This window comes from Equus asinus, chromosome 20, assembly GCF_041296235.1.
Source record: "Equus asinus isolate D_3611 breed Donkey chromosome 20, EquAss-T2T_v2, whole genome shotgun sequence".
In the NCBI taxonomy this organism is placed as follows: Eukaryota; Metazoa; Chordata; class Mammalia; order Perissodactyla; family Equidae; genus Equus; species Equus asinus.
The window spans coordinates 14,566,569-14,593,694 of NC_091809.1; the positions used below are offsets into that span (position 1 = coordinate 14,566,569).

General features: G+C 65.8%; 2 protein-coding genes across 4 annotated transcripts in view; one reads left to right on the forward strand and one right to left on the reverse strand.

The window, feature by feature from the left end:
• The first annotated feature begins 965 nt into the window (after positions 1-965).
• Positions 966-9,449, forward strand: MPND (MPN domain containing). 2 transcript variants are annotated; one of them, XM_070491731.1, is made up of 13 exons: positions 966-1,091; positions 1,176-1,432; positions 2,196-2,432; positions 4,539-4,674; positions 4,983-5,067; positions 5,208-5,304; positions 5,545-5,617; positions 5,702-5,778; positions 6,655-6,736; positions 6,831-6,901; positions 7,480-7,569; positions 8,234-8,326; positions 9,189-9,449. In XM_070491731.1, the coding sequence occupies exons 1-13, from the start codon at positions 1,085-1,087 to the stop codon at positions 9,273-9,275; spliced, it is 1,392 nt and encodes a 463-aa protein (XP_070347832.1). In that variant the 5' UTR covers positions 966-1,084; the 3' UTR covers positions 9,276-9,449. The 2 variants fall into 2 exon arrangements, with proteins under 2 accessions (XP_070347832.1, XP_044608273.2); XM_044752338.2 differs by having other exon boundaries at positions 969-1,091; positions 6,568-6,736.
• Positions 9,450-9,718: 269 nt separating this feature from the next.
• Positions 9,719-27,126, reverse strand: part of SH3GL1 (SH3 domain containing GRB2 like 1, endophilin A2) — a 29,725-nt gene continuing 12,317 nt past the window's right edge. Inside the window, exons 2-10 of one of the 2 annotated variants that reach the window (XM_014843104.2) lie at positions 14,956-15,024; positions 14,761-14,833; positions 13,706-13,849; positions 13,152-13,285; positions 12,744-12,902; positions 12,351-12,454; positions 11,518-11,642; positions 11,316-11,372; positions 9,719-10,977 (exon numbers count right to left, since the gene is read on the reverse strand). In XM_014843104.2, the coding sequence (XP_014698590.2) occupies positions 10,664-10,977; positions 11,316-11,372; positions 11,518-11,642; positions 12,351-12,454; positions 12,744-12,902; positions 13,152-13,285; positions 13,706-13,849; positions 14,761-14,833; positions 14,956-15,024 (1,179 nt within the window). In that variant the 3' untranslated portion in view covers positions 9,719-10,663. The remainder of the gene's footprint in view (positions 10,978-11,315; positions 11,373-11,517; positions 11,643-12,350; positions 12,455-12,743; positions 12,903-13,151; positions 13,286-13,705; positions 13,850-14,760; positions 14,834-14,955; positions 15,025-27,126) is intronic. The other variant, XM_014843105.3, reaches the window with a different exon arrangement.

Genomic DNA, 27,126 nt, shown 5'->3' on the forward strand with positions numbered 1-27,126 from the left:
ACAAAAAGAGAATAATAGTAATTCACATTTATCCAGCTCTTACTCTATGTCAAGCCGTTTCGTAACAACTCCTAGGCAGGAATTATAATCCTCACGGGAAACAGAGAGGGGGAGCCATTTGGCCAAAGTCACAGAGCTGGGAAGCGCTGCGCCTCGGGGTCAAGGTCCCGGGACAGAGGCCGGGGACAAAGGACAGGGACGCCGCCAGCCCGCGCGCATCCCGCCAGGCCCCGCCCACAAAGCCAGCGCGCGCGGGGGGCGGGCCTGCGGGGAAGGTTTGGACCCGAGAGCCGATTGGCTGGCTGAGGACCAGACTCTGCAACTGATTGGATGCGCGAGGTTCAGGGGTCCCTGATGATTGGCTCCTCTAGGGGGACGGGTCCAGTTTACCCGGAAGTAGCATTTTAACGCTGATTGGCTGGAGGGATTCCGGCGGCTGCTGCCTATTGGCTGGAGGTGAAACAGCCCTCGTATAATTGGTTGGCGGGCTCTGCTCTGCGCCAATCCTGGAATCGGCCGAGAGGGTGAAATTTAACCCTTTAGAGACCGCGCCCGGCTCGGGTGCTTTAGACCCGCGGGCGGGGGCTGCTTCCCCATCCGGGTCCCCGGGCGCTGTGGCTCGTTCTCCCAGGCCTCAGTTTCTCCCCTGGTCCCAACGGCCGAGGCCTCTGGGTCCCTCAAGAGCGGTGGCCGCGGACCTCAGTATCCCCGCCTGCCCAAGCCCCCGGCGCCCCGCAGCCCCAGTGGTGGTGGGCTCGGGCGGGGCCACGAGTCCCCGGAAAGCACAAGTCCCGGGCCTCAGTTTCCCCACTTGTGCCCATGCGCTCTCGGTTCCCACCCCCCTCCCCTGGAGGGTGGCCCCAGGCCTCAGTTTCCCGAACGGTCGCGGAGGGCTGAGTGCCCCGACTCCCAGCCCCGAGTGCGCAGGCCCGGAGCCTCAGTTTCCCCGCCCGCCCCAGCGGGCCGAGCCCCCCGCCCGCCCCCCGGCGGCGGCCAATGGCCGGGGCGGCCCGGTCGGGGCGGAGCCGTGTCACGTGCCGGGAAGCGGGAGGCGGCGCGCTCGGGCGCACGGGGCGGCGCGGCCATGGCAGGTACCGGGGCGCCGGGGCCGGGCGGGGGGCGGTGGCGCGCGGGCCGGGGGCGCGGCCCCCCCTGCAGCCTGTCGCTGCCCGCAGCTCCGGAGCCGCTGTCCCCGGCGGGCGGCGCGGGCGAGGAGGCGCCGGAGGAGGACGAGGACGAGGCGGAGGCCGAGGACCCCGAGCGGCCGGCGGGAGCGGGCGGCGCGCGCGGCGGGGGCGGCGGCGGGGCCGGGCCGGGGGGCGGCGGCGGCGGCCCGGGGGGCGCGCTCACCAGGCGCGCGGTGACGCTGCGGGTGCTCCTCAAGGACGCGCTGCTGGAGCCCGGCGCCGGGTTGCTGTCCATCTACTACCTGGTGAGCGCCCCCCGCCCCGCAGCCCGTCCCGGCCGGGGCGCGAAGGGGAAACTGAGGCCCGGAGCTCCTGGGCTGCAGGCCGGGCCCGGGTGTGGGGAGGGGAAACTGAGGCCCGGAGCATCCAGACTCAGCACGAGTTCTTCTGGGCGGGAGGACGTCGTCGTTCACCAAACTCCCCATTCCACAAAGGAGAAACTGAGGCTCGGGGAGGACACCCCGGCTCCCTTGGCCGTGTGACCTCGCTCCCCGTCTCGGGACCCTGGTGTCCTCATCTGTGGAATGGGATTTTCCCCTCCCGTGGGGCCGTGTGGGGATTAAATGAATAAAGCGCTCCGCAGGGGGCCTGGCATACAGTAAGTGCTTTATAAGTGCTCGCTATTATTACTGTTATTGGTACTTTGTTATTGTTTGATGTGTGAATGGGAGCAATTTGTGACTTGAGCACCCGCCGCGTGCCACACTGTGTGTTGGGTGTCACAGACACAGCAGTGATCAAGACAGACGCTGTCCCAGCCCTTTGGGGGCTCCCGGTCCAGAGAGGGGAGAGGGGGACAGACACGTGACTGGGCAGTTTCGATCCAGGCTGATCAGGATGGTGAGGGTGGACATCTGTGAACTGGGAGGCACCCAAGCTGGAGGCTTCTGGGAAGGGGTGCTGTAGTGGGAAGTGGGTGCCAAGCCCTGGGGAGCAGCGTGGGGTCAGGGAGGGCTTCCTGGAGGAGGGGCCTTGCTGGGTAGCAGGTCCTGCGTGCTGTCGTGGCAGGGGAAGAAGTTCCTGGGGGACCTGCAGCCGGACGGGAGGATCGTGTGGCAGGAGACGGGGCAGGTGTTCAACTCACCCAGCGCCTGGGCCACCCACTGCAAGAAGCTGGTGAACCCGGCCAAGAAGTCCGGCTGCGGCTGGGCCTCCGTCAAGTACAAAGGCCAGAAGCTGGACAAGTACAAGGCTGCCTGGCTCCGGCGACACCAGCTCCACGTGCCCACAGCCACTGCCGATGAGGTGCGTCCTTAGTTCCCAGAGAGGGGGGATGTTGGAACTGGGGCTTTGAAGGATGAGTAGGAGTTTTCAGAGCAAGATGAAGGGAGGAGCTTTCCAGAGGGAGGGAATGGCATAGCAAAGCCATGTTGGCAGGAAGCAACACATGCTGCTTAGGGAACCATGATTAGGGGATGCGGCAGGAGGTTCACATGTCTTGGGTAGCTGAGGGGGCTGGAGATCTGTGAGGGTCTCGAATGCCATGACAAGAATAGATCTTCTGTGAAGATTCGGCAGCTGAGTGAACTTCCGGCTGGCAACTCTGATGTCTATAGGGCAGCTGGTGGGCTGGAAACTCAGGTGGGAGTTGCTGCTGCTGTCTTGAGGCTGAATTCCTCGTTTTCCGGGAAACCTCAGTTTTTGTTCTTAAGGCCCTTCAACTGATTCCATGAGGCCCACCCCCATTATCCAGAGTAATCTTTATTGGAAGTCAGTTGATTGTGGATGTGAGCACGTCTACCGGGTGCCTTCACAGCGACACCGAGAGCAGCGTTTGATTCCATAACTGGGCACTGTGGCCTAGCCTAGCTGACATATAAATCTGCCCTTGACCCCACGTCCTAGGGTTGGCCGTTCAGCAAGGAGTTAGTAAGTGCCTACTGTGTGCCAGGCCCTGTTCTCGGCGCTGGAGATAAAGCAGAGAGCAAAAGAGGAAAGTCCCTGCCCTGGTGGAGAGAGAAACAAAGAAACAAAATAAATGAGTCCATCTTAGCGTGTGTTGGAAGAAGCGAGCAGAGGGGAGCCCGGAGGATGGGAAGGGGGCTAGGGCGGTCAGGGAAGGGCTCACTGAGAAGGTGACATTTGAGCGGAGAACTGAAGGCGGGGAGGGAGGGAGCTGGGAGGATATCTGGGAAACAGTTGTGCAAAGGCCCTGGGGCAGGAATGGAACTGGTGATTGGAGGAACAGCGAGGGGGCCCATGTGGCTGGAGCAGAGGGAGGAGGGAGGGCAGGGAGGGGACGGGGTAGGTCGTGCGGGGCCTGGGGGGCCGCGAGGAGGACTGGCTTCTCCCCCGAGGGAGGGGGGAGCCTGGAGGGGCTGTGGGAGGAGGAGGGCGGGACCAACTCAGGGCTCCCGGGCGCCCTCTGGTGGCGGCTGCGGGGAGGACAGACTGTTGCAGGGGCAGGAACCGGAGACCCAGCTGGTCCAGGGGGCGACGCCGGGGGGGCCCAGGTGGGCCATCGGGGGACTCTGGGTACTTCTGGCCGGGTTGCTGCTGGATCCGACGCGGCGTTCCGAGATGCTTTGTTCTGAGCAGGCGGGCGGATGGGGTCGCCCCCTCGGACACGGGGGAATTCGGGAGGAACAGGTCTGGGGGGCCTTCGGGGGCAGCGTGGCCGGGCTGAGCGGGAGCCCCCCGCGTGGGGCCGTCGAGGGGCCGCTGGACCCCGCGTCTGGGGCTCAGGGGAGTCAGGACTGTGGGCGTCGCCGGGTGTAGACGGGGTTCGAGCCCCGAGGGTGGACGGCGCCCGCCCAGGAGGGGTGGGGAGGGAGGAGCCTGAGCCCTGGGCCCGCGAGGGAGATGGGAGGGAAGCTGGACAAGTGCGGGGCCCTGAGGAGTGCCCGGGACCCCCGGGGTCAGACGCTGCCCCGAGGGGGTGGGGACGGAGACTGAGATGGACACAGAGCGGTCCCCTCCGCAGGGGCAGTTTGGGAGAGGGGGAGGAGAGGGTAGTGACAGAAGTGAGTGAAATAATCCGTGCCAAACGCGGGCTTCATTAATGAATGGAGCAACGGGGGCGGCGGGGGGGGGGGTGCTGCTAAATGCTTCGCCCGCATTCTCTCATTTCCCCCTGGCGCCACCCCTATGCGGCTGGAGGTCACGATGCCCTTTTATAGACGAGGCGAATAGAGCTCAGAGAGGTTAGGGCGCTTGCCTGAAGTCACACAGCTTGTAAGAGGCAGAGGCGGGATCCGAACTTTCCACGCTGACCGGCTCTGCTCTCTCTCTCCCTCTAGTGGGCACCTGGGGCAACGGCAGGCCAGCCAGGGGTCTGGGTGGGACTTGGTGGGGAAGGTGGGGGGCACCCGGGTAAGGGTCCTGCCGCTGTCCCCCAACCCACCCCGCCAGAGCCCGGCCAGCGAAGGGGAGGAGGAGGAGCTGCTGATGGAGGAAGACGAGGAGGAGGTCCTGGCAGGGGTCTCAGCGGAGGACAAGAGTCGGAGACCCCCGGCGGCGAAGGGCCCCTCTGAGCCTGCGCACTCCGGTGAGAGGCCCGGGCAAGGGGAGGAGGCAGGGCGGGTGGCGAGTGGGCAGAACTCGAGTTGGGGAGGAGGCTGGGGACACCAGTGGCCTTGCTTTTCTTCAGCGCCCCCAAGATGCCCGGCTGACAACCCGCAGCCTGATTTCCCGGCCCCGTCGCCTGATTTCCTAGTCCCGCCGCCTGATTTTTAAGGCTGCCTCTGGAGTTTTTGCTTTCCTGGGCTGCCAGGTCTTGCTTTTCCCGGGCTGCATCCGTCCCAGGCTGGGGAGGGACTGACACTGCGCTTTTTCCCGGACCCCCCAACCCCGCAGAGGCCGCGCCCCCCGGGAAGCGGGCGGAAAACAAGACCCGGGTACCCGTTCGCTACTGCATGCTGGGCAGCCGCGACTCCGCCAGGTCAGTTACGCCCCATGTGTCCCCCCATTGCCCCCCAGCAGGGTTGGGGCAAGGGGCCTCCGATTCTCAGAGCTGGCTGTGGGGGGCTGGGGAGCCAGCGTGGGGCGTCCTGAAGCTGTGGGACCCCCTGGCTCCTGCAGAAACCCCCACACCCTGGTGGAAGTGACATCCTTCGCGGCCATCAACAAGTTCCAGCCGTTCAACGTGGCCGTCTCCAGCAACGTGCTGTTCCTGTTGGTGTGTGCGCCGCTCCCACCTTGTCCCTTGGGGGCCAGGGCCTCCCAGGCGCGGGCAGGGGGCTGGGGCGCCCCGGACGGTGGGGGTCCCTGGGCTGCTAGCTCCTTGAGAGCGAGGCCTGTACCTGCTTTGTTCCCCGCTGACACTCACTGTTGGGATGAAGAGGAAGCTGTGCGGGCTGGCGTTTGGGGCCGGGCTGCAGGCTGACCGCGTGGCCTCCGCTGTCCCTCCCCTCCCCAGGACTTCCACAGCCACTTGACTCGCAGCGAGGTCGTGGGGTACCTCGGGGGCCGCTGGGACATCAACAGCCAGAGTGGGTATTTGGGGCCTGGTGGGCAGGGGGCTGTTTGGGGCCGGGGTCGATGTCCACGCCTTGTCCCCGCCTCCGTCCGCGCAGTGCTCACGGTGCTGAGAGCCTTCCCCTGTCGCAGCCGCCTGGGGGACGCGGATACGGCGGCCACCATCGAAGAGGAGGTGAGCGGGCGCGCGGGGACGGGCATTCTGGGGAGGCCTGGCACGGACACAGGTGTCCCGGCCTCCGTATCCCGGCGGCTGGCACAGTGTCGACGCTCGGCAAGTGTGCAAATGAGCGTGTGTGAGCCTGTGACCCCACGGTCGCACCTCAAACACGTCCAGCCCCTTCCCTTCTGAGCCTCGGTTTCCCCGCCGGGCCTGGCACCTGGGAAAGGCTCCCTAGATGTTAGCTGCCGTCCTTCCTCATGTTTTCATCGCGGGGCTTAGGTTGCGCCTGGAGCTGCGCTCATGCACCCGCCCCCACCTTCTCGGGCCCCCCCCCCCAGTGACCCTTGGGGACAGGTGTGGAACAGGTGTTCATTCCGCGCAGGTGTCTCCGCCCGCCTCTTCCTTTCTCTTTACGCATGCGCTTTCCTCCGGCATCCGGGAATGCTTTTTGCTGCTCCCTCGCGCGCTCATCCGCTTGTCCCCATAGCTAACTACTGAGTGCCTACTGTGTGCTAGGCGTTGCGCCCTGGTAACCTTGTGCCTTTGCGTTATGACAGGTGCATCTTTTTTATATGTGTATTTGTTGACTGTCCCCTCACTGGACTTGGTGAGGTTGGGGGCAGCGTCTGTCTTGGTCGCTGCGGTGTCCCCCAGCCTGGTACACAGCAGGCGCTCATGACATGTTGGGCGTGCATAGGGCTGGATGGGTGTCAGGAGCGCCGGCGGCAGGGGGTGGCGTGGACGCACAGGGCTGGGAGAGCCCCCCGGGCCCGCCCGTGCCAGCCTCGCCTCTGCCCCCAGATCTACCAGAGCCTGCTCCTGCGGGGCCTGTCCCTGGTGGGCTGGTACCACAGCCACCCGCACAGCCCGGCGCTGCCGTCGCTGCAGGACATCGACGCGCAGATGGACTACCAGCTGCGGCTGCAGGGCTCCAGCAACGGCTTCCAGCCCTGCCTCGCCCTGCTCTGCTGTGAGGCCCGGGCCGGGGGCGGGTGTGCGCGTGCGGCCCCCCTGGGCCCCCGAGCTCCTCGGGCCCAGCCCCCTCTCTCACTCTCGCCCCCCAGCCCCGTACTACTCGGGCAACCCGGGCCCGGAGTCCAAGATCTCGCCCTTCTGGGTGATGCCGCCCCCTGAGGTAGGCGGGGCCGGGCGGTGTGGGCGGGGCCCGGTGATGTGGGCGGGGCCGGTAGTGTGGACGGGGGCGGGGCCGGGCCGGGCTTGTTCGCGATCCAGGGCCGACACTCTGGTTCCGGGCCCATTTCGGGAGCTGGGGCCTCAGGGTCTCCCGTCTGTGAAATGGGCACATGGTCGTTGCCCTGCCTGAGGCTTCGGCGAGGGCCTGGGTGTGAGAGATGTAGAGGTGGGGGGTCCACCTGTGGCATGCTGCTCTTGTTACCAAGATGGCCTCCTCACCGGACCTCGCCTGGTTTCATTCCCTGAGTCCATCTTGGGGTCACAAATCAGCTTTGGAAAGAAATTCCGGGACCCTGGCTCTCTCTTTGCCTCTCCTGTCTGGGAGATGCCACCTGCCTGCCCAGTCGCACTGCCAGGTTCCACTAACGTCCCTCGTGGCTCTGAACCTCTGAACCTCTGATCCCGGTGTGGAGCCGGGCCTGGAGGGTCCATTCTCCCATTCCCGGCCCAGGGCACTTCCCGCTGTCCCCTGCCGTCATGGGCTGGGGGCTGGGGGTGACCGGCTCGTGTCCCCGCCAGCAAAGGCCTAGTGACTACGGCATCCCCATGGACGTGGAGATGGCCTACGTCCAGGACAGCTTCCTGACTAATGACATCCTCCATGAGATGGTGAGCTCATCCCGGGCGGGGTGGCGGGGGCCCCAGGGAGGGGCGGGTGGGGGCTGAAGGCACCCAGCTGCATGGACCTGACTGGGTCAGACTCAGGAGGCCGTGGCTGCAGCAGCCATGGCAGGTCAGGCTCCTCCTCTGCTGCGGAAGACCACCTGTGGCTCTTAGGCTCCGACCCAGCTCCTTGCCATGGCCCCACCCTTGCCCGCCTGCTCCCCTGCCTGGCCTCGCTGCTGGTTCTCGAACATGCCAGGCACGCTGCCCCAGCCCCGGATTCTCCAAGGGGAGACACGTGGGAAGACACACGGTTTTAAATGCCTGCGGTTCAAGAGAGGCTTAAGAAAACGGAACTTGTTCAGCACCCCTGTGATTTCAGCCCCAGACTTGGGATGAGGCCAGCCCGGGGAGGGATGTCGGGCCCGCGTGGCTATGAAGAATCAGAATATGACCTAGGGGGGTTCAGTCGCACCCTCCTCCTAAGCTCCCTGTTTCTCCCGGGTGGCACTTGTTGGTGACGGTAACGTCTACGTGCCGCGTTAGGCTGGAGGGCCCGTCAGGGGTGGCAGTGGTGTCCGGCCCGCTCGCTGCTGCATCCCCGGCGCCTGGCATGCGGTGCGCAGGGAGGGCGGGAGCGAGGGGGTCCCATCCTCCCCTCGTCGCGCAGATGCTGCTGGTGGAGTTTTACAAGGGCGCCCCCGACCTCGTGAGGTTCCAGGAGCCCTGGACCCAGGAGCACACCTACCTCGACAAGCTCAAGGTGAGACCGCCCCCCGCCCCGAGTCCTGTGCAAACCCCTGCTTTAGGAAGACGGTTCTAGGGGGGCTCCCAAGAACACACCCACCGGCAGCCTGAGGGACTGTGGCTCCCGAACTCGTGCACAAAAGGGTTTCAGCCGGAAATTCACTCTGCCAGAGAAAAGTCTTATCACAGGGGGGATGGTGGCGAAAATCACCATCAGAAACGCAGATGAGAACGTGAAGGCCCCAGGGACATCCCGGCTGGCCAGGCTGCTCCGGCCCCGTTTCCCCACGGCCGCCCGCGGGGAGCGCACAGAGGGTTGTGAGTGGCTTCGGAAGCAACGCTGAGCAAAACAGAGAGCAGCTGGTGTCGTGGCAGCTTTCTCCAGCTCATGGGCCCCACGGTCGGGGACATTTACATCAGGCTTGGCCTCTGGAGTGTGTCTGATTTATTTCCTGCTTCAGAGTCATTCTCAGAAGACGCTCGCAACCCCCTTCGCGGACTCACTCAGTTTCACACATTCGCTCGTTTTCAAATTTTTTAAAAAACAGTGGCCGGGGCTTCAGGCTGCCAGCACTTCGGAGGCTCTGGAGCTGGGTGGTCCGGGCCGTGAGACCCGGGCAGGGAGGCAGCTGGGGTGACAGGAGGCGCTGGAATGCAGCGGACAGGACACGTTCCACGTTCCCCGCTGGGCAGCCGGGCCGGGTTATGCAACGCTCCTCGGTGAAAAGCGAGCCTGCCTCTAGGGACGCGGCCGCACCTTGGTTAGAGAGCTCCTGGGCCCAGCTGTAGCACTGAAGGCCTTGAGGGACAGGAATGGTGGGGGGGCCGGGCCGGGACCACCGGGCGCAGCCCTGAGGCGCCAGCCCTGCTTGTTTCAGATGTCCCTGGCCAGCAGGACGCCCAAGGACCAGGGCCTGTGCCACGTGCTGGAGCAGGTCTGCAGCGTCCTCAAGCAAGGGAGCTGAGGGCACCGGCCTCCCACGACCCGGGGGCCAGACTCTGGGCCTCCCGCCCCCTCCTGGCACCCGGTGGCTCTGGGCAAGGGGATCGGGTCTGGGGGCTTTGTGTGGCTCTAAGCTGCCCTCCCGCGTGCCTGTGTGATGGCAGGGGCTCGGACAATAAAGGCAAGAAGCAAACAGCCCAGGCGTGTGTCTCCCCCGGGGGGGCGTCCCAGCCGCTGTCTGAGTGGCGGAACACCCCGGCCACACGGGGTGCAGGAGAGGGTGCAGTTGGTGCAGCCCTGTGTGGGGACATACTGGCACGCTGGCGCAGAGGACAGATGACGGCCCCCTCCCACCCTGGGCTCCCTGAGGGGCGGATGCCCACACCGGGGGCAGGCTGGGGTCAGGCCTGCCCTGACCAGAGACCCTCGGGAGGGCCTGCCCTGTACCACAACCAGGCAAGCGGCTGTAGAAAGAGACATTTAATACATTTTTTAAAAAATCGGGATTACATTTCAATCCGCCCTAGACTGTGACGGAGGCCACGTTGCTCGTCTCAGCCAGGACATCCATGCTTCCCCACGTAATAGCCACGAGGGGGCCCTGGGGACAAGCACAGCCTGATGTCCTGGGGGCTCTGCTGGGTCCCCCGAGGGGAATGTGAACCAGGCCTGAGGGCCCCGTTTAGCCAATTTTTGGATTAGGCAAGAGGGAAAGCGGGTGTGGGCCAGGCCCTGCTGGTCTGGAGGAGACGGCCAGGGCCGCTGCTGACGGGGGTGGGCACCCAGGTCCCTCCCCCAGCGCGGCCCCAGCAGCCGGGGGTGTGGGGACGTTGGCTCCTCAGAGCCTTTGTGCTTGGCCTTCGCAGAGCAGAGGCTGGGGCCCCGTGGTCCCGTGTGGGGCGTCGGTGTGGGGGCAGCTCGTGCCCGAGAGAAACGCTCCGTGTGCTTGGGAGGGGGGGGCACCCTGTGGGCGGGGCACCCTGTGGGCGGGAGCCGGGGGGCGGTGGCTCTGGTGTGGGGTTGAGGGAAGGGGTGAGGCCTCCCAGAGGCGGCCTGGGAGGGGGTGTGGTGGGGAATGAGAGACAGGGTGCCCGCCCCAGGCAGACATCCGATCCCGGGCGGGCCGGGAAGAGAGGACGGCGGATGGGTGAGGGAAGGGCCCAGCCGAGTGCCCAGGCCCTGGAGGGGCGGGGGGAGGTTAGTGTTTCTGAGAGCACCGTAGTGTCAGCCCCTCCCGGGGCGGCTGGCGGGGTAGCGGGAGGACGAACGCTGCCCAGCCGGCCCCCACCCCTGTGGGAGGGCGCTAGTGTAAACAGGGCGCCCGCCTCCCGGCGGCCCTCCGGCCCTGCTACCCCGCGGCCGGCCGGGCGCCCCTCGGGGCGAGAGGAAGGCAGACGGCGGGGCGGCGCGTCACTGCGGCAGGGGCACCAGCACCTCCACGTAGCTGAGCGGGAAGAAGCCCGACTGGCCGTGCAGCAGCCCCTCGTACCAGTTCTCGTCGATCTGGTTGGTCAGCGTGATGATGTCGCCCTCGCGGAAGCCCAGCTCCCCGTCGTTCTCGGGCTCGAAGTCGTACAGGGCCTTACAGCTCGGCTGGTCCAGGGGCGCTGGGGGCGGGCGGAGGGTCCGGGCTTCCACCTGCCCTGCGGCTGGCGGGGCGCTGGCCGCCCCCCAACCCTGCTCCCCGCTCCCTCCAAGGAGAGCTGCTCCTTCCGCCATGCTCCCTAGGGTTGTCAGCAAGAGGAGGCAGGTGACAAGAGGGATGTGGTCACCCAAACGCTCCTAGGAGGAGCTGGGGATGCCCCGGTGCAGCAGGATGACAGAATGACCAGAAGCCCACAGCCCTCGGGGGGCCACTCAGAGCCTAGAGCCGGCTGGGCGCCCCTGGTTCAGGGAGGCCGAGGCCCAGGCCGAGAGAGGCGCTGCCCCCTGGAGAGCCCAGCACAGCGAGGGTTCACTGTGACCAGAAAAGGGGAGAAGGAAGACCCTTCTGGAACAGACTAGAAGGGGAGATTATAGACTGAGGCCAGGAGCGGGCAGGGGACACTGAGAGGACACTCACGCATGCTCCTGCTGGGGGTCCGGATGGGCTTGTCGGAAGATCGGAACGACGATGAGCCTGCTCGCAGAGAAAGCAGAGGTGGGCAGGGGGCTCAGGGCTGGGGATGCGAGGTGGGGGACTCGGGACAGGGGGCCGTGGGGCCCCTCTCGCAGAGGGTGCGGCTCCCAGGCCCGGGACAGTCAGCCTGCCCGCCGGCCCGTACCTGTGACCTTGGGGGCCGTGGCGCAGGGGAAGCCGCCGTTGGGCTGCTCCGGCTCCCCGAGCTCGAAGGCCTCCCGCGGCTTGGGCTTGTACTCCCGCCTGGGGCGCGAGGAGCCTTCTCGCATCCTGCACGAGGAAGGGACAGCCCTGGGCATCCTGACCCTCAAGAGTCAAGGTCAGGGAATGCCCCCCACGCCCCCGGCTGTTTATGCTGCTGCCCCAGGACTCGGGGGGCCCGTGGGAGGAGGGCCTGGGAGGGCCCTGGGGAAGCATGGAGGCCCGACAGCTCCACCCTGGCCAGCCTCCCAACCCAGCGCTTCTCAGAGGCTGCCGACCAGAGCCCTGCAGCCCCCTCGGTGGCACGACCACCCCACCCCGGGCCCCCGCCACCTGAGGCTTCCCGTCCCAGGCCCTGGGCGCCGACTGCTTGCCAGGCGGCTCAGGGAGAGGAGCCCCGGGTGCCCCTGCGGGAGATGGGCAGTGAAAGGAGGGGACCGCAGGGTCAGCCCTGGGTAGCCCCCAACTCAGGCTCGGTGGCAGCTCTGAAACGCCTTGTCTGTCCCACCTCTGGTCCCTTAGGCCCCCAACCCTCTCCCTTGGGTACCAGGACGAGCGCCCTGAGGCCCTGCTCCGTCCCGGGACCCCGCCCCCAGGTGCAGCCCAGGGCCTGTGAGCAGCAGCCAGCGCACGGCTCTGGAAGGTGGGGCCCCGAGGAGCAGGCCCAGGAGCGCAGGGGGGTGACCAGGCTTCGGGGCAGCCTGGCGCCTGGGCCTTTCCGAGCCGGCAGAGAGCGGGATGGGGCTCCCATGGGGAGGGCCAGGGGGCCGGGCTCACCTTCGCTTGAGCTTGTCGGCCAGCTCGTCCAGGATCTGCACGGCCTGCCGGTGGTAGTCCAGCTGGGCGTCCACCAGCGCAGAGAGCTGGCTCACCTGCTCGATCTGCAAGGCACCAGCCAGGGCTGAGAGGGCTGCCCTCGCTCTGACCCTCATTTCGGGGCCGCCTCCTGCAGGGAGCCTTCCGGGACTGCTCTAGCCCCAGGGGCCGGCCCCTCCCGTGCACCGGACCCTCAAGCTGCCGCTGGAGGAGTTCAGGTGAAGGGCCTCAGCGGCTGCCACCCACTCTGCTCCTGCAGGTCCCCCTCCATGGCCTTCACTCCCTGAGCAGGCCCTGAGCCCACCACGCCTCCGGCCCCCTCGTGCACCGGCTCCCCGGGGCACGGGGACGTACGTCGGTCTCCAGGAGGTTGTGCATGCTGGTCTCGGCCACCTCCTTGGACTCCTCGAACTTCTCCATGGCCTGGCGCAGCTCCTCGTCGGGGATCCTGCCCTGCCGCTTCTTCTTGTAGTCGAAGTCCAGGCGGCGGCCCTCCAGCTTCTTCAGATGGTGCTGGGGGACAGGCGGGGGCGAGGGTCACACTGGCAGCGCCCGGGACCTCTGGGAAGCTGTGCCAATGCCCTGCAGCCCCTCCCGCGGGAAGCCCGGCCCAGGCTCGGCTGTGAGTGCACAGAGGGGGCTGAGGGGTCCAGCAGGAGGGGGCGCGCCGTCTGAGAGAGGGGGCCCAGGGCTGTTCTGGGCTGGGCGTGAGGGTCAGGCCCCTGCCCGTCCTGCAAGGGGTCTGAAGCACGGCCCACGCACCTGGATCTCCTTCAGGTCCTTGTCGCACAGGTTCTGCAGGGGGTCAATGAAGTTCTGCTTGACCTCTATGTCCAGGGAGTCCTTCACCTCCGCCAGGCGCTTCATGGACTCGCCCGCGTCCAGCAGGGCGTCGCCTGCGCCAGAGGAGGGGGTGGGGAGGAGGCCGTCACACGAGGCCGGGGCTGAGGGGGCCAGACCCCCCCAACTGCTAAACGGCCCCCACACCCCATGCCCAGGGACCTGGAGGCCAGAATTCAGAACAAAACAAGGGCCCCAAAGTCTGAATCTGAGCCCCACGGGCAGCAGCTGGCGAGGATGGGGTCAAACCAGCCGCTCCCTGCCACGCTCGGAGAAGGGGCCCGGTCCGCCCTGACCCGCAGGGGTGAGGGCAGCCTTCCGGGGACTCGGTGCCGCTCGGATCCTCCCTTGCCCGGGCCACTAGCCGGCCCTGGGGAAGCTTCTGCAGCGGCAGGAGGGCAGTGCCGTCCTGCCCGCCTGTGCTGGAACGCCCCGGCCCGCCCGCCGCCACCCTGCCCGGCCTCCCGCGGCCTCACCGAAGTTGGACTCGCCGCCCAGCTCCTTCCCGTGGCGGATCATGCACTCGCCCAGCAGCCCCTCTGACTGTGGGTAGCCGGGGTTCTTGACCTGCCCGCGGATCTTGGACACTGTGTTGAGCATTGTCAGCTTGGCCCGCGAGGCTGGAACAGGACAGGCCGGGTGGGTGCGTGGTGGCCTCTTGGGGAGCCGCCAGGCCTGTGTGTGGCCAGTGCTGCCAGCTGCCCCCTCTGCCCCGGGCACCCCCTTTCCCCTGACACTCATTTACTTCTAAAGCGCTCCCTGGGATAAGGAACCTTGCTAGGGTCTGGTGCCCGCTGATGGCCATGCTACAAGGAGACCCTCCCGAGCAGACTTACCCTCTGCTCTCAGGGGCCGCGAAGGAGCCCAGGCAGCGGGCAGGAGAAGTGACCGGCTCCCCAGGATCCCCAGGGCCTCCTCGTCTGGGGCAGGGCTCTGACCGGGACCCTCCCCTCCCTGGCCTGGGAGGAGCGCCTCAGAGAAGCAGTGGCGGGCAGGGACAGGTACCCCAGCATGAGCTCTGCCCTGGCACAGGCCTCGAGTGGACACAGCTGGTTCTGCTGCCTGTCCTGCGGTCACTGCCTCCCGCTATGGGAACCAGCATTTGGATTTTCCCCAGGGAGAGGTCCTGGCTCCCTCTCAGCCGAGGAGACCCCACCTCATGATCCAAAGGTGGGCGAGTGGCCAGGGCCTGGCAAACCGAGGATGGACACCCAGTTTAAAGTGGTCCAATGGGTCAGGTGGGGGAAAGATGCTCTTTCTCACTGGGATTATTAGCTATAAGGGTGATTTAAGGCTAAGATTGCCACGAGAACCAAAAACAGCCAGATGAAGCAGAAAGGAAACGCACCACCCTGAGGACATCCTTTGGACCCCTGGATCCAGCTATGCCTGAAACCCACCTACCCCTGGACATTTCAGTTCTGTGAGCCCATACATTCCCTCTTCATGCTCTGGTAACCAGAAGATTCCTGACTGGCACAGCAATCTGAGAGGTTAGGGGCAGACCCCTCACAGCTGGTTGCTCCCCTACCTGGGTTGGGCTGCAGGTACTCAATGGTTCTGGCCAGCACTTCCACCACAGCTTTGCTGGTGACATCCACTTTCTGTAAAAGAGGCAGCGTGTAGGGTTTCCAAACCCTGGGGCGCCCAAGGCCAAACCAGAGCTGGGCATGGGGGCTCAGGACGCAGTGCCAGGCGACAGGCGGGGCACCACCTCTCCCGTTACCTTCTCCATCTCTTTGAAGTCATCATCAAGCTTGGTCCCTTCAGCCCCTCCGACCTTCTCACTGACCAGCTGGGGGACAGAAGGAGGGAGAGTGTGAGGCTCAGAGGAGAGGTGGCCCCGCACATCCTGCTGGCTCCAGGATGCTGACCGGGGCAGCCAGCGGCCCGACGGCTGGCCGAGTGAGGACCCGGCTCCAGACCCACACACTCCTGCAAACCCAGGACAGGGTGTCGTGCACACCTCAGGGACCTGCTGGGCCAGCCGCGCCCAGATGGAGGCACCACGGTCCAGCGCCGGGCGAGGTGCTAAGGTGCCCCGAAGCCCCTTCCCCACTGACTTCCTGCCTCTCCAGACGGGATCTGAGAGACCCTGGGCCTTCACTCTCCCAAAACACATCCTCCAGGGCGCCTCTGAGAGGCGAGGCAGCCCTGCAGCGGCATGAACAGGGACCTGGCCCGTGCCGCCTGGAGTTGCTCCTCAGCCCTTGTGGTGCCGGCACACGCATCGGAGCAGCCGTCTGCACACACAATTTCTCACGTTCAGTCACGTGGACACGCGTGCGCCCCGGCGCAGCACGTGGCACGTGTAATTTCTCATGCACAACCACAGGCACACGCTCCATTTCCCGAGGGCCAGCGGCCACTTCTGCCCACCCGCCAGGACGCCTCCTGGGTTCCGAGTGGCTGCCAGCCTGCAGGAGCGGTCAGACCACCACCTTCTCCCCGTGCAGTCTTGGGCCGTTGGCTTCCCTGGGCCTCAGTTTACCTGTCTGTATGATGGAGTGGCAGGCGTGGACTCACAGGGCTGCTGCGTGTGAGCGCGTGCTCAGGGGTGTGCCTGGCACACAGTAATCACTGGCTACCCACGCCTCCGACCACTGTCCCTTTCTCCGCGCATCCTAAACCTCCATGGGGACTGCACAGACTCCAGGGTTGGCCTCGCCTGCCTGCCTCTATCCTCTGTCCCCAGCAGGGGTCAAGAGGGGACGGGGTTGCGTGCCCCTGAAAGTCAGTGGTTCTCAACTTGGCTGCACCCGGGGCATCCAGGGGGGGACTGGGGCACAGGTGAAAGGCCCGCCGCAGTGGGGGGACAGGAAGGAAGCAGCGCTGGTGCGAGGCGCGGTGACTGTCACCACCCAGAGCTGCTTGGGCTGCAGCTGGCCCGGCGCCATCCTCTGGGGCCCTGGCGGGAGAGGCAGGGGCTGCCCTCCGGTTCTGCCAGTGACTCGGGAGGCAAGCCCCGGTCTCTCCCGAGGTGGCCTTGGGCGTTCCACTTTATTTCACGGGACGGTTTCACTTCTTTTGATTCTGGCAAAACAGGACGTTCTCAAATTTGGCGGTCGCCAGAGAGCTAAATGAGTGAGCTACCTGACTCGAGCGGGGACTTCCGGGGAACTGGGACGGGAGCTAAAGTGCCGATGCTCAAAACCACACCTTCCGGGCCGAGGCCCTGGGCTGGATGGCCTGCTCCGGGCACGAGGACACGGCACCCAGCGAGAGGGAGCAGCGCCCGGGGAGGAGGCCCTGCTGGCGGGGCCCACAGCCGCTCCTTCCTCTGAGGAAGGGGGCACGGGCGGACCCTGCAGCCTCTCCCAGGCCCCGTGGGAAGCTGGGACTCAGTCTTCCTGAGCCCTCTGGACGGCTCCTCGGGCCCCCACACGAGGCCCGATGTCCCTGGCCATCCTTGTGTCTTGGCACTGAGAGGCTGCACTGGAAACACCCGGGTCCCCACGAGTCCCCCTGTTCCACTCCCGCCTGGGAGCTCTGAGCTCAAGTCCTCTATGTCCCTTCTCTCCAAGGCTCATAGGCTTGCAACCGGCACAAGTGCAAGAAAGGGCGATGAGGCCAAATGGAAAAAGGGGGGCAAAGAAGCCGCCCGTCAGCCACAGTAACAGAAGGGCCGTGGCACTGAACTCGGGGTCCCCAGGGGGCGTGGACGCTGCTCCAGCCGAGGGGACCCCAGTGGCCCACGAGTAGCCCGTCCAGTGGGGAGGCCACGACCCTGACCTGCCGTCCTGCTCAGGGAAGCTGCACAGGTGTTTGTGGGCCCGACAAGAGCAGCATATGCCGCCATGGAAATAGTACCTCCACGCGTCGAGTCTGCACCCCAAGTTAACAGAGCCCGCCTCCTGCACTCCCTTAACCGGTGCTCACTACAACCTCATTGTTCTCACGCTGCATGAGGGGAAACTGAGGCACAGCGCCCTCCGGGGCCCAGCCGACTGAGGACTGAAGCCCGCTCTTCCCCTCAGCATCTAAGGGGTAGCCGGGGCCCCACATGGACTCACGGTGTGGCCACAGCCCCCAAGGGCCAGCAGGGCGGTGGGTGACCGCCAGCCACTCTCCCGCAGGGCCACGACCGTGATGGCGGGCCTCTGGAGAGCACAGCTTCCTGGGCTCCCCTGGCTGGGCGGGAGCCTGAGTCACGGGCAGCAGGCCCGATGGTGGCTGTCATGCGGCCCCGCTGGGTGAGACCTGGCTGGGGAGTCCCTGCGGGAGACTCAGTGGGACCCAGCAGCGGCCTCTGGAGATGACGCGCTGTTGCCCACGGGATGCTCCTCTGGTCTTTGTGAGACTGGCTCCCGACATCTCAGATGCCAGCCCTGGCTCTCGCTCCCCTGTGCCCACAGGCCCGGCGCTGCCCGCACCCCTCACTGTGCCTTCCTGCTGGCAGTGTCACTTCTTCCCGTTTGTCCAGCACCCAGGTATAAGCCCAGGAGGAGAGGCCGCGCCTGGCTGCTGGCTGTACTCCTCCCGCGCTGGCACAGCATGGGCCTCGGGCAAGCGCTCAGTGACCGTGCGCCCCACGAAGGGCCTAGCGTGGGCCCCTCCTGGGGGAGGCCGGGCAGCTACATGTTAAGGAAGGTCCCGGCGGGGGTCCTGAGACAGGCCATGGGTGAGGGCACCGGCCCAGGCCCCCAGGTGACACAGCTGAGCACTCGCCTGCCTGTGTCTGACTGTCTGTCTGTTGTAACGGCTGTATGGAGGTATCACTGGCCTTTCACACACCCCACGTGCTGTGAGTGGACACCCGGACGCGTTTTGGCGACCGCACCTGGACCCAGCTTCAGAGCCCCTGCAGCCCCGTGGCCTGCTGTGCCGGCTCGCTCTGGTGGTACTCTCCTGGCACCTGCACAGACGGACTCACACCTGTGTCTGGCCTGACTGCTACTTCCTCCGTATTATCTTCAACCTTTGGGAGAGCATGCCCTGCCCCGACCGCAGGCTGCAGGTGCCTCCAGGGCGGATGGGGCCCAGGGCCCTGGGGCCCCAAGGCCAAACTGCAGCTCAGACCACAGAGATGGTTCTCACCAGCGAGAGGGTCCGAGAGGCCCCAGTCCCGGTCACTTCCCTCATACCTGACCCCCGGGCCCTATCCCACTGGGACGCTGAACGGCCATATTTACGATGACACGCCTGCAAGCAACTGCGGGGTCCAGGCGGGGGCCTGTTCGGGCTCCCGCATTTATTAGTGGTGGAGCCGTGTGGCCTGACGATGCCACTGTGACCGGGCGCCTGGGAAGGGAGCGAGCCTGGAACGGAGAGGGGTCTCCATGCCAGAGCTCCTCCACGACTTCAGCCGCACATGTGGGCCGCGGGTGCTGCCGGCGAAGACCCACCGGGGAAGGGGCTGTCCTTCCAAAGACACGCTCTGCAGCCTTCGCGACCTCCGGCTATCCATGGAGAGGAGCACGGAACGCGCTATGCGGGAGAGAGCGCGTCGTGGGACAGTCCACGAAAGGAGCCGAGGGGACGCTGTGCGCCCAGAGCCGGCCAAGCAGCAGCGAGGGCGGGAGCAGCGCTTGTTCTGGGGGTGCTGGGCAGGCACCTCTGTGGCAGCCGCGGGGCAGCGGAGCAGCACGAGGCCCCGAGCCGGGCGGCACCCACAGCAGGCCTGGTAATTGAGTCGTCCCAGCAGGGAAACCTGATCGATCCACCAGAAAGTCAATGGGCGATCTGTGGCTCGCTGGCGGGCACACAGTTCGCTTTGATGAATGGAGACATTAAGGAGCAGGGGGAAGAGCAGAGGGAGGAGCAGGGGGAGGGGGGAGGAGCATGGGAGGAGCGGGGGAGGGAGGGAGGAGGAGGGGGAGGAGCAGGGGAGGGGGGAGGAGCAGGGGAGGAGCAGGGGGAGGGAGGGAGGAGCAGGGGGAGGAGCAGGGCTGCTCGGGGCCTTGCTGGCCGGGATGGGTGCTCCGTGTGCTCCTGCTCCAGCCCCGTCCAGCCATCACGCTTGGGCGGCCACCGCAGCGCTGCAGGAGCACCTCCCAGGCTACCAGCGGAGGCCTCCCCTCCCAGGCCGGCGAGGGTCTGGGGGCAGGCCTCCCTTCTCCCTGGCTGTCTGTTAGTCCCAGGATGACAGGTCCCATGTCCCCACAGAGCAGCCCCTCTCTCCTCAGCTGTGAGGGCTGAGCCCAGGGCCAGGCAGAGGAGAGAAGCCGCCCGAGGGCACCAGCCAGAGAGCTGGAGAGATTGGCATGGAAAAGGGCGATGGATGATGGCCAAGGGTCCAAGCCCTGCCGTGACCGTGTGGCCCTGGACAGGCCGTGCTTGGGGTCTGGCCGGGGAACGGCCCTCCCGGCTGAGGCGCTGTGACCCGAGACTCTGCTGTGAGCACCTGTGGCTCCCCTTGGCGACGTCAGGAGGGCTCCACAGGCCGGCGCTGGCTGACGCATGTTATGCGATGAGCCGGGTCTGAAGCAGGAGGGGTGTGGAAGGGGCGTGAGCCTGCCCTGTGGGAGGGAGCCACCCAGAGAGGAACGTGACGGCAGTGCGAACTCCCCGAAATGGCAGCGGTTATGGCTCCTGGCGGGCGAGCCGCAGAGCCCAGCTGTCTGAGCTGGACCTCGAAGGAAGGGCCAGGTCCCCAAAGGCAGAGCCAGGCCAGACGCAGAGGTTGTTCTGGGGGAGGCGCAGGTTTGGGGCACAAGGGCCGCTGTTCCTGGCCCACCGCGTACCAGGTACCGCACCGGTGTCACGTTATGGAGGTGTCATGTCGCTGACTGTCACATGCTCCCAACAAGGCGAAGACTGGGCACCCATTTTACAGAAAAGGAAACCACGGGGTGGGAGGCGGGGAACTTAAAGGCCGTGGAGCTGTAAGGAGGGGCTGGGAGCCGCCCACCCATGCCGCGCCCCGTGCTGGAGGACTCGTCAGTGATGGAACGGGGTGAGGCTGGGGCATGGCAGGGCCCAGCCGGAAGGGCATGGGTCCTCTGAGGGCCACGGGGAGGCGTCGGCTTGACCCATGTGCAGAATGCTGGACACGGGAGGCCCCGAAAGGCCACTGGTGATCCCAGGGAGGGCTGGGCAATTCCCAAACGAGGATGATGGCTGCGGGTGCAGAGGGAGGGAGGGAAGAACACAAGGATGGACATGTTCGCCTCTAGGTCCCTTCCAACTGCCACTCTGCTCCTGCTGCCTCCTAAGGTCTGGAGCGCCGAGCGCCCCACACCTAGAGCAACCCCCTCTATAGTTTCCCTTCCGGTCGGTCTCTGTCCTGTGACTCAGAGTCCACAACACGGGCAGAGCCCAGGCCAGTCTGTGACCCGGCTGAGACGGGAAGCCGCTGGCCATCTTGGGGCTTCTTTCTCCGCCCGGGCCCCTGGGGAGGCAGCGTGCCGGGTGCCCCAGCCACCCTGACGCCTCCTGCTCTCCCTGTGTCTGTTCTGGGCTGGAAACCTTCAGCGGCCCGTGTCACCAGGATACCTGGGACGACGTCCAAAGCCTGGGCCCCCCTGAGCCGCTCGGTCATGAAACGCTGGCTGGCGGGGCTGGGGCTCCGGTTCCAGGCTGCTCCAAGCGCCCACGCGGCTCTGAGAGGAAAGGCCAGGGTCGTGGGGCTGGGCTGCCACCTGAGGGGCTCGGGAGAGGGGCCGCCGGAACAGCAGCTGTGCCCCATGACCCTTCGTCCCCGACGTAGAGGAATCAGAGGGCAGAAATCCACTCCTCGCCCGAGGGGATGGGTCAGCGGGCACGGGGACAGAAGGCTCTGGCAGCCAGGGGACAGACCAGACCCCTCACAGCTCTTTACACCCAGTTGTGAGCTGACTGGGAATCCGTCAAGGAAGGAAGTGTCCTGACAAGTCAGGCCTGCCTTGGGCAGCCGGGGAATTCCGAGATTTCCCTGGATTTGCTGGCACATGCCTCTGGGCACACATTTGCTCTCCTCGCAGCAATCAAGGCTGCACGCTCCTTAAGGGGCAGTCTGTGAGCGTGGCGGCAGAAGGGCCAATCAGGGAAAGGCCGCGGAAGCGACTTCTCATGTGCGCCGTGTGTCAGGGGTTTACGGGGCACTGAGTGCTGGCAGCAAAAGGAGGGCGGCCTTGGATGGCCAGGGATCTCTCAGTGGGAGGGAGGCCTGGGGCTGGTGGCTGGGATACCGGCTCGGGAGCAGAACCTCTCAGGTCCCCAGGCTGTGGGGACAAGCCAGCTACGGGGTTTCCCAGCCAGAGGAGAGGAGCCTGGTGAGAGGCCTTGGTCAGACCTGGCCTCTCGCAGTCTACACCCCGTGGTTTTATGCCTCCTGCATGGCTGGCCGTTTCCGTCCCCTCGCAGGCTGGCACAGCCACCCGCGTCCCGGCACCGGTGCCTCTCAGGACTGCCTGGTGCCTCGAGCTTGGGAATGGGCTCCCGGGCTGGCGCGGGGAGACAAATGCTACCTGGAAAGGCGCGAGCTGAAGGCCCCGGGCAGCCCCGGCCGCCCCTCCACTGCCTGGCCACGCCGTCCAAACGAGGGGGCCATCCTCTCGAAGCACGTGGCTTCACCCGAGAGTTGGAGCTGGATGCCGCACGGGTGCTGGGACAAAGTGGGAACGGGCCATCAGAAGGAAGGGACTGGAGAGGAAGTGGCACCGGCAGAGGGAAGACAATCACTCATGAGCCTGATGACGAAGCTCCCCGAGATGTACCGGGGTCCTAAGGCCTGACCCCGCTCCGCAGGCGGTGAGGCCCCAGCGCCAGCACCTGAGCCTCCTCCAGGGCTGACATGAGAGTGGCTCCTTCGGCACCAGGAGGGGAAGACTTTTTCTTTGGGGACAGTGACACTGCCAGACCCCTGAAAGTGCCTGGCCCACCCTCCCGCCGCTGCCACACCTCAGACTGTGCTGTGGGCTCTACGCACCCTGGAGCCCTTCACAAGGGCCCCTGTGCCCCCCGGAAGCCCCTCCACCCTGCTGGCCCAGGCTTGTCCCCGCCCCGGCTCTGACTCTCCTCGTTTCTCCCCAGGACCCCTGGGCGGCCTCCCATCCAGAACCCTCCACGAGCGGGGCCTGCACCCTCTCCAGGCCCCCAGGCTGCTGCCCACCACCCGCCATCAGTCCTGCTCACGCCTGACTCCTACGTGGACGTGCGAGGCCGCAGCCTCGGCGTGACCTCCTGTTAGAGTCCCCATGCCTCTGGAGCGCTTGTGCCCTCTAATGCCGTGTGCCGTGCGACCACGGTGTCCCCGGAGCCATGGGAAGCTCCCAGGGTGCACGGAGCCCGCAGGTCTTGCTTTTGGCCCCTGCCCAGCGCATTGCGGGGGTTTGGTGGGCACCATCTGACCCATGGCCCCACCCGGAGTCACCCTGAAGGGCCCCGCCCACAAAGGGCATGCTCCTGGAAGGGTCGGAGCGGAGTGCTGGCAGTGCCCGGCCCCTTCCTCACCTCCCAGGGGAGCGGCTAACAAAACGCAGGCACGGCAAGGCTGCAGAGGCTGGGGGAGCTGTGACCACAGGGCCTCGGAGGGCAATCGAGGGGCAGGGCAGTCATGGTGCTTGCGGGGTGCCTTCGCCTGCTGCTCTGGGCCCAGCTACGACGAAATAGGAGCACGGCCCCACCTTTCTGCTTGAGCCAAGTGCCTTCCCCCAGCTGCCCGCCAGGTGACTCAGCAGCCCTGGGGACAGGGTGACAGGGAACTCACACCCTGCCTCACCCCAGCTGCACGCGGCCCGTGCGGAGGGTGGGGGACAGGGCAGGCCGAGTGTCAGCCCATGTGGTGCCCAGACTGGCCAGCACTGGCCATGGGTGGGGGTTCCCCTTGCAGCCCGTCCAGCCAGAAGCCACAGACCTGAGCCCCTTCCTGACACCCCGTGGGGGGGGCGGTGGCCTGGGGTCAGGGTGCCACCGCTCCTGGTCCAGGCTCCTCTGGGGACTTTCCCGGTTTCCTTGCATATGACAACAGAGCGCTGGCCCAGGTTCAACCCCAAGAATCCATCGGTGGTCCTGGGGTTTCCATCAAGACATTGGGTTTCCCCAAAAGGGAGCAGAAACACTTAACGAAAAGTGCGCCCTGCTGTCACTCATGGTTAACCAGTTCCCATTAACCGGCAGAGTCTGGGGAGGAAGTGGGCCCCGCTGGGTGCCGAGGACGGCTGGCTCCTGGCTGTGGCACCGACGGGCAGGCAAGTCTGCTGGAGCTGAGAAGGGGTCAGCGAATTCCCACCTTTCGTGTTCTGTGAGACGCAGCAGAGACCACACTGTTCTGTGGACCTGCCGGCCCTCTGTCACCCTTGAAAAGCCAAGAGGAATGGACGGAGGCAGCCAGGACCTCCCGCACCACCTGGCCCAAGGGCAGCCTCTGGGCAGGCGCCTCCACCTTATAAACGGGACAACTAAGGCCCCAGGAGGGGCCATGCTTTGCCCAAGGCGAGGCAGCGTACCGTGTGTGCCACCAAGCCAGACAGGAGGGGTAACCGGGTCCCCAGTGCCTCCGATCGCCCCGCTCCACAGGCTGCCCCTGCACGGTGCTGGTGAGCTTCCTCAATCCAGGACCGGCCAGGCCTGCAGGGGGCTGGGGAGCCGGGGGAGCTGCCTAAGAGCAGGCCGGGGCTGCGGGAGCCCGAGGGCGGCGCTCAGGACTTGGCCGCAACCTGCTCTCTGCCCAGGGTGGGGCCACACCCCAGGCCCCTGGGAGCAGGCCTGAGCCTGGCCGGCTGTGCCAAGGGTCTTTACCAATGACTGGGAACAAATCGCCATCGGGAACTCTGGCCAGAGTGAAAATGCCTCGGTGTAAATGAGCCTTGTGTGTTTTAATGTCTCATCTTGGGGACCAGGCAGGAGGAGTGCGTGCCACACAACCGGGAAAATCAATTTCAGATGAAAACATAAAAAGAAACGCCCAACCCACAAACAAATAAGGCGATAAATCCCCCAAGGCCTCTGTGCCGGGTGCATGGTGGGGGAGGCGCCCGGCCTACAGTCAGCGTGTCACACATGTGTGCAGAAATGATAAGGCCTTTCTGCACACTCATCTTCTCAGTGGTAGGGCTGACGCAAGAGCGGCCCTTCAGGAAGAGCTGGGGAAATGGGGCTTGGCAATCCCTTGAGGCACAGAGCTGCTCAGCCTGCAGGAGGCACCAGGACCACCTCTGCTTCAGAAACGAAGAGGCTGTGGGCACCTGGGCACAAGTCTCATCAACGAGGGGCCACAGGTACCCCAGCTGAGGTGACCGACCAGTCTAAAGGCCTGGAGCCCCCGCCTCTCGGAAGACAGCTGCGTCTCCCCCGTCTCCAGACCCCCCTTCCGTTTGTAAAGGCCTAATGAGGGAGAAGCCACCTCTGCCAGGAAGCCCTCCTGGTTCTCCATCGCCCGCCTCCCTCGCCAGGCGACAGTGACTGGGCTGCCTCTGCCATCACACTACGGGCACCTCCTCTCTCATGCCCCTGTCCCTCTAGGACCTCACCCGGGACCAGGCTCTCCCGGGCTGTGTCTTCTGTTCCACATGGCACTCGCCTCCGTCCCACCTCAGAGCCCCTGCCCCACTCGCCCCTCTCACAGCCTCCCACCCATGGCCCCTGCAAGGCTTTCGGATTGTTTGTCCGTCTGCTTACGGCCCTCCTGCCACCAGACTGTGAACGCCAGGGGAGCACCCCGTCCCTGCCGGACCCACACTCGGAACAGCAGCTCAGGCGCAGGAAGCGCCCATGGAAGGAACCACCTCACGGGGCTCTGACCTCCTCCCACCCCTCCACGGGGGCTAATCTGGGAGGGCAGCAGACTGGGGAGCCGGCTGGACGACAGCGGCCCCGTAGCCCCGTCTTTGCCTTCTGTCACTATGGGCAGTTCAGGTCAGGCCGGCACTGGCTGGAGGCTGTAGTCCAGCCCTCTGCTCTCGGCCCGGCCTGCCCGCAGCTCCCTCCCCAGAGAGCAGAGCATCAGGGCCTCAAATCTGACAAATCTGACAAATTTGCACAAGACAACAAATCTGACAAATCTGAGCCGGCCAGGCCGGGGCTGGCTCGCAGCCAGAGGACCCTGCTCCCGGGCGGGCCGTTTCTTATCGACAGGAACTCCATAAAAGCGACGGGTCTGCGGTTTGGAGGACAGGACACAAGAAAGGAAGGCTGACGGGCAAACAGGCTTTGAAGACCAAACGGAAGTGACCAGAAAACAGGCTGGGCTGGAGCTGGGGAGGGGGAGGGGCGGGCGCCCGGGTCCTCCAGGATGGCCAGCTGGGGCAGACACGGCTGGGGCAGGAGCTCCGAGCCCGCACACAGGAATGCACCTCGCCGGGCTCCCCTGCTCGCCTGCCATACCAGGGCGGCAACGACAGGCTGCAGTGACAGCTGACTCAGGCCACCGAGACCAGTTCCTTCAGGTGTGGCTACCAGAAGCCCCTGAGCAGGTCACAATCCTGGGACGGTACGCGGCAAGTCAGGGAGAGGTGATGTTGACACTGTCACCCTGCACAGCCGCCCTTAGTCTGCGCCCCGCCCCGTCCAGGGTGCCTGCCCTTCTGAACGGCCAGGTGGGTCTTGGAGCCCCGGGCTGGAAGGATCTCAGCTCAGATGAGGAAATCGACGGGCCTACGAGGAGGGAGCTGCTGGGGTCAGGGCGGCAGTTCTGGAGGGTCAGCGGCGCTAGCCGCTCCTGTCCCTCAGCTGCCATCACCCTGCAGCCAATGGAGCAGTGGGCCTTTCCCTCCTCAGGATGTGCACACACACTCACCGATGTCACCACTTGTGACCCAGGGATGGGCGAGCCCCGGGGCCTGGCAGGCTCCCTGGGACCGAGCTCAGGCCACCGACCAGGAAGAGCCGTCCTCAGGGGCCCTTTCTCCTCCCCGGTGGCTCCTCTTCATTCCAGCAATGCCACTCGGGATGGCCGCGCCTCCCCACCCCAAACATGCCCCATCCGCAGACACCACCTCCCCGGCGGTGGGGCCGGGCGAGCAGAGCAGTGCAGGGCCCGGCCCAGGGGGCGCGGCGGGCAGTATCGGCTGAGATACGAAACAGTCCGTGTGGGTGGGCACAGGCCCCGCCGGGAGCCAGGGGAGAGCACTGGTCCTTCAGGAACAAGCCAGGACAGCGCCCCATGGACGGAGTGAGGCTGGGTGGGCCAGGCAGGCAGCTTGAGGCAGGGTCTGGGCCCGGCCAGGGTCAGAAGCAGGGGCCTGCGGTGGCCGGGACAACAGGGCAGGATGGCAGCGGTGTTTCTGGAGTGGAGGCGTCGTGGAGACCCCTCTTGAAGAGGGAACAGAACTCTACTGGGGGGAGGGGAGGAACAAGGTGGCAAGAGGTAAAAGGACTCGGTTTGAAGGCAGGTGGGGAGGAGCCCCTGTGCCCATCGAGAACAGCACCCGGTGGACAGCTGCCACCCTGTCACCACCTGGGCCACCAAGATGGTGCCCCGGCTGCCCCTCGTCCTCCTGCTTCTATCCAGACAACCGACCGGCCCCCAGCCGTCCCTGAACACCCACAGCTTTCTGCGCTCCAGCCCGGCTAACTCGAGTCCGCCCCGCCATACCCCCTCTCCGCCTCGAGTACTCACCCCCCACCCTTCCAGATGGTGCCAGGGTGCACACCTCCTCCAGGAAGCCACGCTCACGCTCTGTGCGTGAGGGACTTACGGGGGGTCTTGCTGCATCTGTGTTTCAGTGACTGCACCGAATAGGTCAGCCCCGCTCTCCCGGGTCTGCGCCACATCAGCTGCCATCAGGACAGGATGCGCTAAGCGTTTCATTACACTCCAAAGGCCCTCCAGGTCTGACGACGGTTCCCCACTCCTTTCAAGGCAGGTGACGAAGACCCCGCGGGCCTCAGAGTGGCTTTGATGGCCACAGACAGCTGCGCACTGCTGAGTCAAGGCACTCTCAGCAAGGCCTTTTAGTATTTATTCTTATTTTTGCAGGAGGCAAGCAGCCCCGCTCCCTGGCCTGGCCGCCCTCCTCCCAGGTCTCGTTTCTCTGTT